A 16,213-nucleotide genomic window follows, 5' to 3' on the forward strand; every position below is an offset into this window, starting at 1 on the left:
ATGTGAAAATCTTAACAGTATTCACATATGAAAATGATGAAAACATTTCACAACGACAGAAGCTCTAAAAGTGCAAGAATGTACATGTGCATTAATACGAGCATCTCACCGGGAACATACGTTTGAAGGGTAGGGGGATAAGAAAAGTATATTCATATTTTACAAAACAAATTAATCATACATGTCATAAGAGCTGACCTAATGCTGGTGGTAGGACTCATGAAAACATACAAAAAGTAGTATTGCACAATGAACGATTCTTTAGTCTTCCATTAGAGCAGTAATAGATAGAAATTAATAAAATGAAAATCCAAATATGTATGTGACAGAATGGTGAGCATTAAAAAATATATTATACTTTTGAAATCTGAAAATGAATACAATATCAAGACAGAAAGATAAAAATAGTGCAATAGGTAGTGTTAAAAATCCAAAGGCCTTAATCCATCTGCCTTTTCACATTTGTCACAGTCTTACACTGTGCTGCACAGTGTGGATACTCAAAGAAATATTAACGCTTTTGGTGAGCTTTCTGTTTATTTTTAAAGTGTGGTGCCTTTACTTTCATTTGTATTATTAAAACCTTTTAACATGTATATCAGATGACACAGTTCTTGACAGTATAATTTATAAATGCATGCCTTTCACTGCATATTAATTATAATTTACATTTCATACAGTATGAACGAGGTAGTACTATCTCTCTCATACCCAGAGGCCCTGCCACTGGAAACTGAATAATGGTACCAACATGAAACAGTTATAATATCTACAAATCGATATCTGAAAACCAGGACTCCATCATAACCCATTAAAGGTATAGAAATGCACACATCTTAAGCAGTTCAGCATAATTTTGTCTCACAGTTTTTCAGATGGGCATTTAATTTTAATAAGAAAAACGGGAATCAATTGAAATTTTACTTAAATAAAGAGCAAAAGCTACAAGTCAGTTCCTTCAGTGGAAGATCAGATATGTCTGCAGTTCCTATGATTTCTGAATTTTTTCCTAGTTGTTAAAAAGCGTTTTCTGGATAAAGGCTGCATTACTCAGAGGAACCATGACCATGATAAAGCTGATGGTCTATACCAGGGTAGCATTCTGTACTTATACTGCCATCTACTGGTGCTTTAGTGCCTTCACTACTTCTTCTAGTCGCATTGCTGTCTTCAGGTCTCCATGCACCTGTACCCGTCCACTCATATATGCTCCAAGAGGTCGAAGATTACCTGAAAAAATTGCTAGCAGATCCTCTTCTGACATATCTAACACCACATCAGGAGTGTTGCAGGGGACTCCTTGGCCTGCTTTACCAGTACCTAGAGCAAAAGTTTAAAAAAGAAATTGCATTTAGCCTGAAGTCAGTTGTTACACTAAAGCTACTAATATCCACTTTTCCAGTTTTGGGCTACAGGTATTCTATGAATCAGGATGTGAGCAATGATTTGTTTGGTAAAAGCAGAGCATTACAAATCAAAAGGCATTCTGCATAGATCATTATGCGGCAAACAAAGATAGTCCTAAGACGTAGCTAAATCAATATGTGGATTGTGAAAATACCTTGTTTAGTTGGCACGGTGTTATATAGGGATGACTCAAACTACAGAGGGCCTGACCAACCCCTCTCTCAAAGAGAAGAGTGAAGCGGATCAGAGGCATGTCAATTCAGCTCAGACACAGACATTCCATTTAGGCCAGTCATGACAATAAGCTGAATCTAGCAAAACACATTTATTAGCATTTGAGCAAATTAACAATCATTTTGGGGTCCTGATTAGCTAAATGTGCTCCACATCCAATTAAATCCTAATCTCTGCACACAAAATCAAATTACTGAAGAAGCAAGTAACGTGTGGTAGTAATTTATGTAAGGTAAAAAGTCAGTATTTATAAAGCCTGCAACCTAGTAATTTGATTTTGAGTCCTTTTATAGTTGGAAATCCTTCCGGGCAGCCCTTTAAACAACTGATGCCCAAACTCTCACACATAGACATCAAGCTGCTCCCTTAGCATTCTACCTTATAGTCTGTAGGAAACGTGTAGTTTCTATAACGCCTTCCGAGTTCATCACCTCAAACTGGTCAAAGTCAAACACATAGCAGTATGCATACAGACACTCTTCAACACCGTGTTTTCTGAAAGACTAGCACTGACAAAAGCAAGCTGCCAAACTCCTTTAGCTGGCATACTCCACCAAGACTTTTAGAAAGAGCTGAAGTTAATAAGTTTTTACAAAAACTTCTCAACCATATCCCCTAACTTACCATATCAACTCTTCTGGGTCTTAGAAAAAATATGGTATGGCTGAATCAGCAAATTTGTTTCATTTACTTACACTGTCACACACTAAATGTTGAACAGCCATGTTTACCAATGTAATGAAAGACATAAAAATACTGAATATGTGAATGACACCACAACACATCACCAAAACAGCACTACAGCATCTTAATAAAATAATCACACGGCCAGAGTTCTAAATGGTGTCACAAAACCTACTGTCGTGTTATCCTGTATCACACATGCTTTTTGGTAGTCATGATGTCTGTGTAAATATACAGTGCAAAATCTTGTTTTAGGGAGATACGTAAATGAAACACTGGCAACACATCATTCAGAGAGTTGCTTGAGATTCAAACTGTGTTCCACAAGTGTTACAATGTTAGTACTCTACCTTGTGAGAGATCCAAGAAACAGGTTTTCACTGTCCCATTGCTCATTGTTATATTAAACTGATACAACGCTTGAACTCGGTTCACAAGAGATTCAGACAGGAACACCTCCACCGCCGACAGTAGATCTTCCACGCTGAGATGAAGAGAAGTGGGCGCAGAGACACAGGTAGTTTCATTCACTATCTCAATACTTCCTATAAGTGAGAAACAGAGAAAACGTTATGCAGATTACTTAGCTTTGTCTTACTCTGCAATAGTATTAACAAACTACAAGTGACATGTTTCCAAACATGCTGTTAGAATGAGCATAATAAACTGAATGCACTTACTGGAATTACAGCTATTTACACTAGGATTCCCTAACTATGGAGGAGTGGTTTCAGCCCAGAAGTTAGTAGTTTATTGGCCATTTTGGGCTAATTTCTAACTCTTTCACTTCCCTGCTATAAAAACCGCATTTGCGCAGTTTTTGTGCTTGTATTCCACTCAGCAAGTGCCTTCCAGGTGTTCTGCAGAGTCTACAGCAGCAGAGAGACAAAAGAGAGACTTTGGAGTGATTAAGTATCATTTTTCTGCTTTTCTTGCTGTCTTAACTAATTCCATCTAAAACGCCAGTTTTTTTAGTGAATCTGTGATTTAAAAAGTTTGTTATTGCTACATATTGTACTTATTTGCTGCCTGCACTTGAATTAAGTAATTTTTGTGTTTAAATAATCCATTTAACTGTTGTAGGCTACACACTAAAGTGTGATAGCCCTTTCTGTGCATTTAAAATGTTGTTTTGATTGTATCTGCTCTATTTTCTGAAAGAAAAAACAAAAAAATATACTGGTTTCCCACCTTTCTGAACTAGTATAGTCCAGTTTTCAGGTTATTGCTGAATTCAGGGCTGTGTTACAAGTTTCTGTGTTGTCCATACCTTACTTGGATAGAAGGAAGTTTCTTTGTTCACCTGTGAGAGAGGGGAGCTTTGAGCAGCCTATCTGTCACTGGAGGAGTGGTTTCAGCCCAGAAGTTAGTAGTTTATCGGCCATTTTGGGCTAATTTCTATCTCTTTCACTTCTCTGCTATAAAAAACGCATTTGCGCGGTTTTGCGCACCGGGCAGTGCCGGTTAGCTAGAGTTACACTATTCTCGGCTCCACGAAGTCTACTTTTCAATTTTTCCCTTGGAACTAGACAAACCTTCAACTTTAACACTCAAACCATTCATTTCTCAGTCAAGCACTTGCTTAAAACGCATAACAAGAATGAATTAACCCTAGCACTAGACCCCCCTATACTGCCCAGAAGGACAAGGCTCTCTATTCGTCCCCACCAGCCAATCAGAAAAACAGCTTACTCTACCTATTCAGGCATGTCCAAAGGGCAGTTTTCAGTGTACTCTCCAGTCCAACAGGTGAATCTGGGCATTTTGCAGCAATGTTACAACTGGTCTCATGTACACAGACAACCCTCTCCTCCTACCACCAAACACTAATATATGCGAGAGATGCAATTATACAGCCAAACTGGAGGCAAAGCTCTCTCAACCCAAGACTGGAACTGACAGTCAAGAGGAGAAGGGTAATACTTGCAACACACCACCAGTCTCACATAGACTTAATAAACCAACACCGGCAAATATTCATGAAAACATACTCAGAGGCTCTAAATAAAAATCTGCAAAAGCAACAGAGAACTCCAAAGCAGACATCCAAGCAACCTCCACACCCCATCACCAACCATGAAACACATACTTCACATAATCAGTGTGCCACGCAATCACAGCCCTTAAGGCAAAATAACATACCCAACACACTAGTAATACACGACTCTATAGTCAGGCACACTGATGTCCCACTAACTAAGCTGGACAAGGAGAAGGTTACAGTTAGCTGCCTGTTGGGCATCAGGATCCGCCACATAATACAAGCACTCAGGTCACTCCAGAACAAGTACAAATACAACTCTGTCATTGTCCATGTTGGTGTGAATGACCTCAGACGTACCTCCCTGGACTACATGAAAAGAGACATGGAAGAGCTCTCTGATCATGTAGCCCAGGCCGGTATGACCCTGACCCTGAGTAGCATCCTGCCATCACCAAGAATGATGCCACAGTATAAAAAAAAAATGATCAATTTCAACAATTGGCTAAGTTTCTGTTGTCATTCAAAGGGGATCCAGTATCTGTCCACCTGGGATGACATGCTCGACAAGCCACGTTGCTTCACAAGAGATGGCTTGCACCTGTCACCCTTAGGCTTTCAAATACTGGCCAAGGCTCTTACCGCCCCCATAGTGCCTTTTTTAAGCAAGACTCAAAAGACAAACCCACCACCTTAAATAGCACAAGTAACCAAAAAACTGAGGGTAATGCTACTCAACGCCAGAAGTCTAAACCTCACAATGCACGCACTCGAGGCACTCCTCAGTATGGAGAACATCGACATCTGTGCAGTAACAGAAACCTGGTTTAAGGCTCCTGAGAGCACCCCAGCACTACTAGGCTATAACTCATACCAGACCTTTCAGCCACAGAACCAGGACCGAAACACAAAAGGCGGGGGTGTATCCATATTCATCAAGGATACCCACACCTCCAGGTTAGTGGCACAGCACAATGCATCAGAGATCATCCACGTGCAACTAACAACGAGCAAAACTGCAATCAAAACTATCACACACCATGACCCAGGACCCCCATTCCGCATTTCTGGAGACACTGGGAAATATGAAGGTCCTACCAAACACCCTAATACTGGGTGATTTCAATTACCCAAACATAAACTGGGAGAACTACTCAAGTACTAACTTCCTTGCCCAACGCGTCCTAGAATTTATAAACTCAAATGCCCTGGATCAACTGGTCAACACCCCCACCAGAGGGAACAACATATTGGACCTGGTCATCACCAACATGGGAGACCGGTGTTCTACACCGGAGGTCAACCCCTCGCTGGTTAGATCAGACACTAGACTAATCACTCAGGATATCCACATTCCGCCCCCACCCCCAAACAAGAAAACCACCGTGAAAAACTTTTCAAAAGCAAACTTCACATTACTTAAGACAGAGGTGGAAAGGTTCACAGCCCCCATGCTAAAGGACAATGCTGTCCAAGCTGCTGAAACCTTTACAAAGGCGCTCTATGAGCATCTGCAGGAATGCATGGATTATGCTATCCCAAGTAAAACCAAGACTCACTCCTCCAAGAAAAGGAAACTAGTCTGGTGTACCCCTGCTATAAACAAGCTATATAACAGAAGGAGAAAACTAGTACAGAAAAGAGTAAAATCCCAAGAAGGAAAGACATTCCTGATCAGTATCAGCAAGAAACTATGATCCCTCATTAAATCATCCAAGGCTAGTTTTGAAAGAAAAATTGCCAATGACTCCAAAGATAACCACAAAGCGTTCTTTAGCTATGTCAAGAACCTAAGTGGAAACTCTCAGATCTGCTCTGGGTTAGTGCAGAATGGCACAAAATACACTGAACCAACTGATATTGCCAACATTCTGGCAGACAGGTTTAGTGAAAACTTCACCCCCCTCTCACCCCCTAAAGGGCCCCTAACCATACCAGAAGAATGTAGGGCCCTGTCAATCACTGACACACAGGTTAAAACAGCCCTATCCAAAACCAAAAACACAGCTTCACTGGGACCGGACGGTGTCCCAGGCTGTGTCTTACAAGAGCTCCAAAATTAACTAACCCCTCACCTAAACATACTGTTCAAACTCAGCCTCTCTACAGGCTACGTACCCACAGAGTGGCACACAGCAACAGTTATCCCAATCCACAAAGGTGGAGCCACAACGGACCCCAGGAACTATCGCCCTATAAGCCTGACTAGCCTGGTCTGCAAGGCTATGGAGCGCATCATCATGGAACTCATTAACAGAGACATTGGGAACCTTCAAACCTTGGACCCTACCCAGTTTGGCTTTGTTAAGGGAAGATCATGCCTCCTAAACCTGGTGGATTTCTTTGAGATAGTTACCAAGGCATTAGACGAGGGAAAGGAGGTCCACACAGCCTACCTAGACCTCACAAAGGCTTTTGACACTATTCTCCATTTTAGTATTATAGACAAGCTCACCAGCTTGAACATAAACCCATACGTCACAAGATGGGTTGACAACTGGCTCATGGATAGAATCCACATGGTGAAATTTGCAGGCTCTACGTCTGACTCTAAACTGGTTACAAGTGGCATCCCCCAGGGCTTAGTCCTAGGACCCCACCTGTTCAGTATATACTTCTCAGAGGTACAGACAAGCATAAGAGGACTATGGCTAACCAAGTTCGCAGACGACTGCAAACTAGGGGCCATAACTGATTCTCCGGCTGATACAGACACCCTCCAGAAGGGTCTCACTGAGACAGATACCTGGTGTCAAAATCATGGCCTCAAGCTAAATGCCAAAAAGTGCATAGTCATCCCCTTTGGAAAAAATAAAGTACCCGCGAACTACCACATAGGTGGTAGTTCCCTAAATACAGAAAATGTAATAAGGGATCTGGGGACCCAAGTAGACAGTAATCTCTCCTTTGATAATCATATTGCCAAGGTGGTTAGAAAATCTTCTATGTGGCCCACCTAATCACAAAAGTGTTCGCATCTGGAACAAAAGAGGTTATTGTGCCTCTCTACTCATCACTCATTACACCCTTCATAGAATACAATGCCCCATTTGGGATGTACCTTACAAGACACCTGCAACAGCTGGAAAGATCACAAAAGTACCTCACCAAGAGGATTACTGGCCTCAAACAGATGCCCTATGCAGCCCGACTCAGGCAACTCCAGCTGTACTCGGTTGCATACCGCTTACTCAGAGGTGATCTCTGCCTGACATACAAGGCCATGTCCAACCCAGAATTGATGGACATGCTCCACCTAAAAAAAAACAAATCCTGGAGAGCCACACGCTCTAGAGATATAAACCTCACCACAATGATAAATAGGACATGCTGGAGGGATAGATTCCTGTCCCAGAGACTCCCCATGCTTTGGAACAGGATTCCAATATACATCAGGCAGAGCCCCTCACTAACACTCTTCAAAAGAAACCTTGATGGGTGGATGGGAAACAGAAAATTTACCCTGGGGATCACTGCAGTGGCTCTGCTGGGCAGTGGCACAGGGAACTAATGGCTCTGCTGGACAAAGGCACAGGGAACTAATCTAAGGGGGTGGCGAAAGCCAACACATTCTGGCTAGGCTTATAAATGCCCTTGGGCAGATAGCCTAGTACTTACCTATGAACCTATGAACCTACAAGGAAGTGGTTTTGTTGAGAACACAGTAAAACAGCCCTTACACGTGATATTGCACTGGAGATTCATTTCTTCTGTTTGAGCTGCAGCAACATTGGGGGTTAATTATTTAAAATTATGGGGGGGGGGTAGTAGGATGGTGCAGTTCCACATGTATGGATACAGAGGCTTCCTCCCTCCAAAAGGCATCATCTACTGTTTTCTGAACAAGATGTGTTAGGTCACATTTTTACACATTGGTGTGGCAGTTACGTTTTACATACAATAAAATTTATGGAACTGCCCCACATTTAGCTACATTGATATAGCCTTCTTTGGGATCCAAAAAATACATCCACGCTGGATAAACAAGAGCTCATGGAGCACTTCCAATTTCAAACAATATGTTAGGTATCCTAGTACTGTACAGGGAAACACCATTGTTATGCTTTCTACTGTAGGTGGAACAACAACGTTGTTTTTAATGTCTATCCCTTTAACACTCATTTAATCAGGATGGCCATAAAATATGATCTTAGTGTATCAGTAAGTCATTTTAAGTTTGTCCCTTCATTTTCCAATAACCAGCTTTATCCTATACAGGACTGTGGGAATGCCGCTATCCCAACAGCCAGTAGCAGCAAAGCATTCAAATCTGTTCTGGACAGGGCAACAGTATTTCACAGAACACACACACACACACACACACACACACACACACACACACACACACACACACACACACAGTCACTCAGGCACTTTAAGCACACCTGTGAGCAGTTTGGAAAATGCCAATTCACCTGCCTCATGTTTTTGAGAGGTGGATGGAAACCACAGCACACAAAATTAAAACACACACACACACACACACACACACACACACACACACACACACACACACACAAGCATAGTATTTCACAGAGAAGGCACTACAGCCAAGTATCAAACCAGAGATTATCCAGCTGTGAGGCAGCATTGCTGATCACCACACCACTGTACCAACCTCATGCCAATTCACAACTGCACAGTTAAGTCAATCACCTTCAATCAATCACTGTTGCTTACTGTACCAGTATACAACATGGAGAGTCATGTTTCCAAACTTAATCGTTTTTGGAGGGTGGAGGTTCCACTCCAGCTACATATTTATTTTAGGTCTGATAAATGGCAGACGGTTGTAATACTGTGGTGTACCAGTTAATGTTGCTGCCAAACAACTCTACATTCTCTGTTTCAATTCAAGGCTGGAGTCCCTTGTGTGCAGAGTTTGCACATTCCTCCTGTGTATAAAAAGTGAGTCTCTGATTTCCTTCCAAATCCTAAAAGCACACTGACAGGTGAACTGGCAAGCTTCCAATCTGCCTGTAGGCATGTATTCTGTGTGACTGTGAGAGTCTGCATCCAGAAATGAACTGGTGACCTCTCCAGGAACAGTTCTATGCATCCTTTAATGAACTGGTGACTTCTCCAGCAACAGTTCTGTGCATCCTGCAATGAACTGGTGACCGCTCCAGGAACAGTTCTATGCATCCTTTAATGAACTGGTGACCTCTCCAGGAACAGTTTTCTGTATCCTTTAATGAACTACTGACCTCTCAGGGAATAGTTCTGTGCATCCTGAAATGAACTGGTGACCTCCCCAGGAACAGTTCTATGCATCCTTTAATGAACTGGTGGCCTCTCCAGGAACAATTCTATATATCATTTAATGAACTGATGACCTCTCCAGGAATAGTTCTATGCATCCTTTAATGACCTCTCCAGGAACAGTTCTCTGTATTAAACTAAATGCTTTCAAGACATGTTCCTCTGCAACCATAGCAAGGATAAAGCTGGTATCACAAAAAGAATAAATAAATGAATGAATGAAAAGCTGAAGTGGCCCACCAAGGCAAACTGTGACCCGTATGCAGAATCAGCTAGGCTTATACATACAATAAGGTGATCAAGTGAGTAACCTTTGTTGTTCTGACCTTCCTTTTATTAATAGATCAAGACTAAAGACATGTGAACAGATCTGTCAGTAGCTGAGACAGTAAAGTGCCATGCCATGCACAGCCACAGTATTTCCACCAAACCCTTGCCATAGGGGTATACAGCCTAAGGACCCAAACAGGAGTAGCCCACACACAAGCACACACACAGACAACCACTGGGTCACAAAAAGCACACATCCATGTCTGAGGGAACTCCGATGCATTAATGAAATATAACCACAATGTATACTGGCTTACAAAAAAATAAGCAGCTTAGGAAAAGTAACTTCTTTAAGCTGGCAGTAAGCAAAGAACACATAAGGCCAGGGACTTCGACACAGTTAAAGTACCCATAATTTTAAGCAGAAATAATATATGCCATTTTAAATGTAATGGCAGTCTGGGAATGGAATCAAATCCAAGGAAGAAATACAAAATATAGATCCAAGCCTAAGAATGATGTCAAAAGTCTCCTAGTGCTCTGCCACACTGTTTATTTGCACAGAGTTCTGCCACACTTTATTTGCAGAGTACTCTGCCAAACCTTGTTTATTTGCATAGTGCTCTGCCACACTTTATTTGCACAGTGCTCTGCACACTTTATTTGCACAGTGCTCTGCTGCACTTTATTTGCATAGTGCTCTGTCACACTTTACTTGCACAATGCTCTGCCATGCTTTGTTTATATACATAGTGCTCTGCCACACTTTATTTACACAGTACACTGCCACACTTTATCTGCACAGTGCTCTGCCATGCTTTGTTTATCTGCACAGTGCTCTGACACGCTTTATTTGCACAGAGCTCTGCCACGCTTTGTTTATTTGCATAGTACTCTGTCACACTTTGTTGAATGTGACATTACAGTTTTGAGATTCACTGCATCTTCCATTAAACGTTTTGGAAGTTGTAAAATTCACAGCTGTGGATGTCACATTTCCAACCCCATCCCAGCATGGCTTCATTCCCATACCCAAAATAAATTACAGTAGTATTCAGTATACCAATCTAGCATTCAACATTCTGAGCCACAGTGCATTATCATAAGCACGTGTTTTAAATAAAATGAGTCAGGAAATGGCATTGGTTCTCTCACTTCAGTTGTACGCCATTTTTTTACTGGAGAAATTTCTGCAACAGTGAAGAGAACCAAAGGCATAGTGCAACATATTTAGTTTAGCATCTTATTACATGTGAAGGAGTAGTTTTGTATTTTTACTCATGTTTCAATCCTTTGCTCCCTCTCCTAGTCTGACAACCTGGTCAAGGCATTTTCAGCATCCATTTAATACAGCAGTATGTGCCTCACAGTAAGAACAACACAATTCAGCTCCTGCAGTGGCATTAGATTAAGATAACAGGAAATACAGTGTAACATTTAATACGTTACATGGGGGTTTATTCTAAAAGCTGTGCGGCACATTTGCGGTTTCCTGCACTGAGAATGTTATGCCATTTTCCAGTTCACTCCTGTAGTAGTCCGCTGCACAGTAGTAGCCTACAATCCATAGGACAGCAGTAGCCTACAGTCCACAGCACAGCAGTAGCATACAGTCCACAGGACAGCAGCATCCTGCTGTCTGCAGCACAGCAGTAGCCTGCTATCCGCAGCACAGCAGTAGCCTGCTATCCACAGGACAGCAGTAGCCTACAGTCCGCAGCACAGCAGTAGCCTACAGTCCGCAGCACAGCAGTAGCCTACAGTCCGCAGCACAGCAGTAGCCTACTGTTTGCAGCACAGCAGTAGCCTGCTGTCCACAGCACAGCAGTAGCCTACAGCAACCACCCCATGAAGTGCTAGGAATGAATCGCAGTATTGAGTCTAACACAGCTTCATATCAGAACTAGTTACACTCCCTCAACAGAGGAGAAAATCATCCTGTGCTATTATTACCAATGGCAAAAAAAAAACTGCAGAATACAGCTTTTCCCTAACTCTGAATTCATGCATTCTATTTATGAGTAGTGAATGGGTGCATCAGGCAGAGAAATTGTCAAAAGAAATCAGGTAGTAAATTAGGGGACAAATGTCTTAATGTGGACTACCTACCTACTTGTCTGTTCTTTATAAAAACGAAGTTTTCTACTTTTATGTGAGTCCTTCTCAATGCATCTGGGCTGAAGCTTAGATATGCTACTTAGAATTTGTTTTACACTTATTAAAAGTACACACCAAAATGTACTCCTGGTATTTATTGTTTTACCATCAGACTAGTCAGCCATCAAATTTGAGATGCTCATTAAAACTCAGTTATTGTACAGCAGGATGCACTTGTGTTTTGGGCGCACCCTTCAAAGTCACAGTAGTTCAGTACAGAATAACAAGCTCATTATGCTGCTATTTCTGGGCCTACCTGCTTCCTGCTGGGTTGGGGTTGCGTCCTTGCTAAGGAAGTGCATTGCCATCTGCTGTAGTGGACCCGACAGACATTCCAGACCAGGAACTCCGGGTGGCATGATCAGGTGTCCTCCTGGAACAGATCCTTCGGGTAACTTAATCACTGCTTCAATCATCATCTCCACCCGATCTACTTCAATACCCCAGGCCTTTGTCCTGTAGTTAATATCAGCCTGAAACAAAGACGCATATAGCTGGAATAACTACAAATACACGAGATCTGACTGGTTCAAAATCATTATTCCATCTTCATTAACTCCTGCATTTCAGCTATTCACTGCACTTGTGAATACATCAAACATTCCCTCACTTGTGCTTGTATGTAACAATATATCTCCAGTTTAAGCAGCCATTTACTTTCTGCTTTATCACCTACATTTTACAATTATTATTCTTTAAAGGTAGACTTTTAAGTTAATATTTAAACTGAGACAAAACAGTGTCAGGAAATATAAATAATACACACACACACACACACACACACACATCTTACTATTACCTTGAAGTTGATGGTATCTAGAAAGCACAATTAACTATTAAAATCATGCGTAATACGTGGTCCCACATGAAAGTGTTACACAATCCCCCAAAAAGCTTGTAATGTAGCAATAAAAAACAGAAAGCTACATGCTGCTTTGATAATTCTCCCAACATATACTATTTAACACGTTTCAAAGAAACCCATCACAGAAATCAAAGGCTATCTACATACTAAACCAGGAGTGCTCCAAGTGCCCTAATTATAACAAGCAGATATCAATCTCAAGATACAAGGGACATAATGAAATGAAATTCTACACATTAAGCCCACCGATCTGAAACCGATGAAAGATGCTACAGAATTAAATCAACTAGCTTAAAAAAATCACAGGACAAGTTAAAGAACAGTTAAACAAAATTAATGCATTATATCAAGGCTACAGTACAAAAGAATGAAAGCCTGAAAGGCTTACTGGGTCTCAGTTTTTATTTTAAGGTGAACAAAGATTAAACAACTGCAACAGTTTTTGACCTCCTTAAAAACAAGTAAATCTAACAGACTAATATTTTTATGCTTATTCTGTAATGTGTAAGAAGGAATGACCCAAACATCCCTCTTTAAACATGCCCCATGGTAATTATAGTGAATGGTCGAAATCCAGCTAGGACATCACAAGAAACCCACCTACTTAAGAGAAGGGTCTCCTAGAACATGACAGATGCTAAGCTTGTTTTGTGTTAGATGAAAAAGAACAAACACGATATTGTGGTAAAACAGGTAAACTCTAATATAGGTACAAATCCCAAATCCTCAAGAAGCAAAGGCAGTTTACCTGCATACTAATGTGCATAAAGTAGCCGGTGTGCTAATCTGAGCCTGCATTCAGATGAAGGTAAATCTTTCTGCAACATTCATACTAAGTTAAAGCTGTAATTCAATCCTCTCCTGGCTAGCATGCATTATTTACAAAGCTGTGCTGTACAATAGCTTAGGTCAGAAAGTTACCATCATTCTCGATCTTATTTCTCCTTCTCATGAGGATTAGTGTATTATCCGTTTGTGGATTGTGAGGCCATTTTTAGTGTGCAGTGAGGCCCAACATGCCTCCTCACTGTTTGATTTATTCTGTTGTCTTGAACTTTTCCCACTTGAAGGATTTCATCACCTCCTATGTTACCTTCTTCTCCCCCAACATATAACCTGGTATGTGTACCCAGTCCTGGTTCTCTGAGTATCAAGTTTCCGCTACCACCAGATGTGTATTTTACTCTAGGAAATTCACTCATTTAGGCAGCATTTTTGCCAATACTGCAAGCAATGATACTCATTACCTTTCTATTTTACATTTTTTCTTCTTATCCACATACCCCACTGATGTTTACATTATGAACTTGCAGATTACTTACTAGTCTGATGTTCTGACGCAAAAGGCTGGGATTTCTCTTCTGTTTTCAGCCACCCACCCTCTATATACACACACACACACACACACACACACACACACACACTGAATTATTATCATTTTTTTTGAACATCTAAATAAAAAACTTTTTCACTACTTCTTCTATACTAATATCCATGCATCATTTTAACCAGTTTGCCTTTTTTCCCCCTAATTTCTTAAAACATAAAATGTCCTGACAGGGGCCACTATTTCTGATGTGATTCTGTTTTCTAGCTATGGTTTATCTATTTAATAGTGCAACAGGTCTCCCTATATGGTTATATACAAGATACAAAACATTATATGTATTATTTTCTCTTCATTCACCTATAAGTGTTGAGGTGTGACTTCCTGATTTCTCTGACTACATCAGGCAAGTGTCATTTTTTCTGTTTCACTAACTCATTTTGAATCTCTGGTCACCCCTCTTCCTTAAAAGCTTCTTCAGATATGCATGAATGTTATGCTTGAAACTGATACTAGTACATTTACTTTCATTCAATCTCAAGACTGTAGTCCCTGGCCAAAGATTTTAATTGAAGAATGAAGCTGGTCAACTGAGAATGACAACCCACACAAAAAGGCCGATTTTACAGTCTGCATTTAAGTACATGATATTTTTGTAGCCAGGATACTATAACAAGAATCAGTGGCCTTACTACTTTGTTTTTAATGCTGTAAATATTTCAGATTCTCCCCTATTCTCAGAGGTACTTCAGCCAAAACAGTCAAATAGAAGCCTCAAGCAAGTAACACAGGAATACAGAGATTTCAAAGAAAGCCAAAGGTCATGTCAAGAAACTGCAGAATAAGGCACAGGCAAGAAGCAAAGGCAGCAATACTCAAATCATGTTTTTCTTTGTATGGTGGTACTCGACGCCTGTGTAAAGTGAAAATTTATACCTTCCACCCAGGAATCTTAGTCCTTCCTCCCTTAAGATAAAACTATCATTTCAGTAAAGGTCTGCCTCACTGCACTAAAACCAAAGCCCTGATCCCTGTAACGGCTGCTAAACCTTTTGTTGAAAACCTCAGCCTGTACATCTTTAAAATATTAACTGTTTGTGTAGTTTTTCTTATGATCCTCCCAAGTCACTCAGACTGCTCTGACACTGCTCCTGTCACATTCCTAGCTACACAGTTTACACTTACATGACAAATGACAGCATCCTGCCCATGTCCTGAGAATTCCCTCACTATCATGACAGCACTGCAGAAATTACTTCCACATCCGCTTCCTGAATAAAATCTACCCTGCTAAGAAAACAGCTGCTCAGTGGAAGTGCTTTTCTTATCCTTTGGATTACCTGTATTACCCTTTTGTTGGCTTAAAAATGTGGAGGTTCCCAGTACTCTTAATAGCCTCCACTTCTGGTGCCTCTATAGACAACAACTCTGCTCCACAGTAGCTTAAAAGACTTATGGAACAAAATATTTAAAAGGATACATTGTTATTCCACAATATTTTCCCTGTCAGCTCCCAGTGTAGTCCAACTGCTCATTCTTGGACATCTCTGAACCCGTAATGGTGACCTTTGTTTTACTAAATGGAAATGTAACCCCTGAATCACGACCAACTCTGCTGAAACATAAGAAACCTCTACTGCCAGCTTACAGAAATGCCTGCAGACAGGGCAGCACCAAACCCTCCAAAATGACTCAAACATTGCTGTGCCCCACCCACCACCTCAAAGATAACATTTGTTAGCTTTCTACCATTCCATATGCTGTTTTGGGGTCTATATTATAATAGCAAAACTCCCTTTAAGCGAACACTAAAACACCAACACATATTGCGAGAAACGCGAATATGCCGAACGTACTAAACCGCGAAATACAAAAAGTCAAATCCCCATAGTCGGCCAACTCCACCTCCCACTACATACTGCCTACCCAAACAAAATAAATAAACGACATGCATACACTAACCAAAACCCTACTTCTAACCTTAAGTAAAGCACCAAAGCCCTACGTCTAACCCTACACTAAACCT

General features: G+C 41.0%; 1 protein-coding gene across 1 annotated transcript in view; it reads right to left on the reverse strand.

Annotated features, from left to right (window-relative positions):
* Nucleotides 1-240: 240 nt before the first annotated feature.
* Nucleotides 241-16,213, reverse strand: part of STOML1 (stomatin like 1) — a 76,487-nt gene continuing 60,514 nt past the window's right edge. Inside the window, exons 5-7 of the mRNA XM_044077763.1 lie at nucleotides 12,252-12,468; nucleotides 2,676-2,870; nucleotides 241-1,320 (exon numbers count right to left, since the gene is read on the reverse strand). Of these exons, the coding sequence (XP_043933698.1) occupies nucleotides 1,121-1,320; nucleotides 2,676-2,870; nucleotides 12,252-12,468 (612 nt within the window). The 3' untranslated portion in view covers nucleotides 241-1,120. The remainder of the gene's footprint in view (nucleotides 1,321-2,675; nucleotides 2,871-12,251; nucleotides 12,469-16,213) is intronic.

This window comes from Protopterus annectens, chromosome 7.part0, assembly GCF_019279795.1.
Source record: "Protopterus annectens isolate FY-2018-M chromosome 7.part0, PAN1.0, whole genome shotgun sequence".
Classification (NCBI taxonomy): domain Eukaryota; kingdom Metazoa; phylum Chordata; order Ceratodontiformes; family Protopteridae; genus Protopterus; species Protopterus annectens.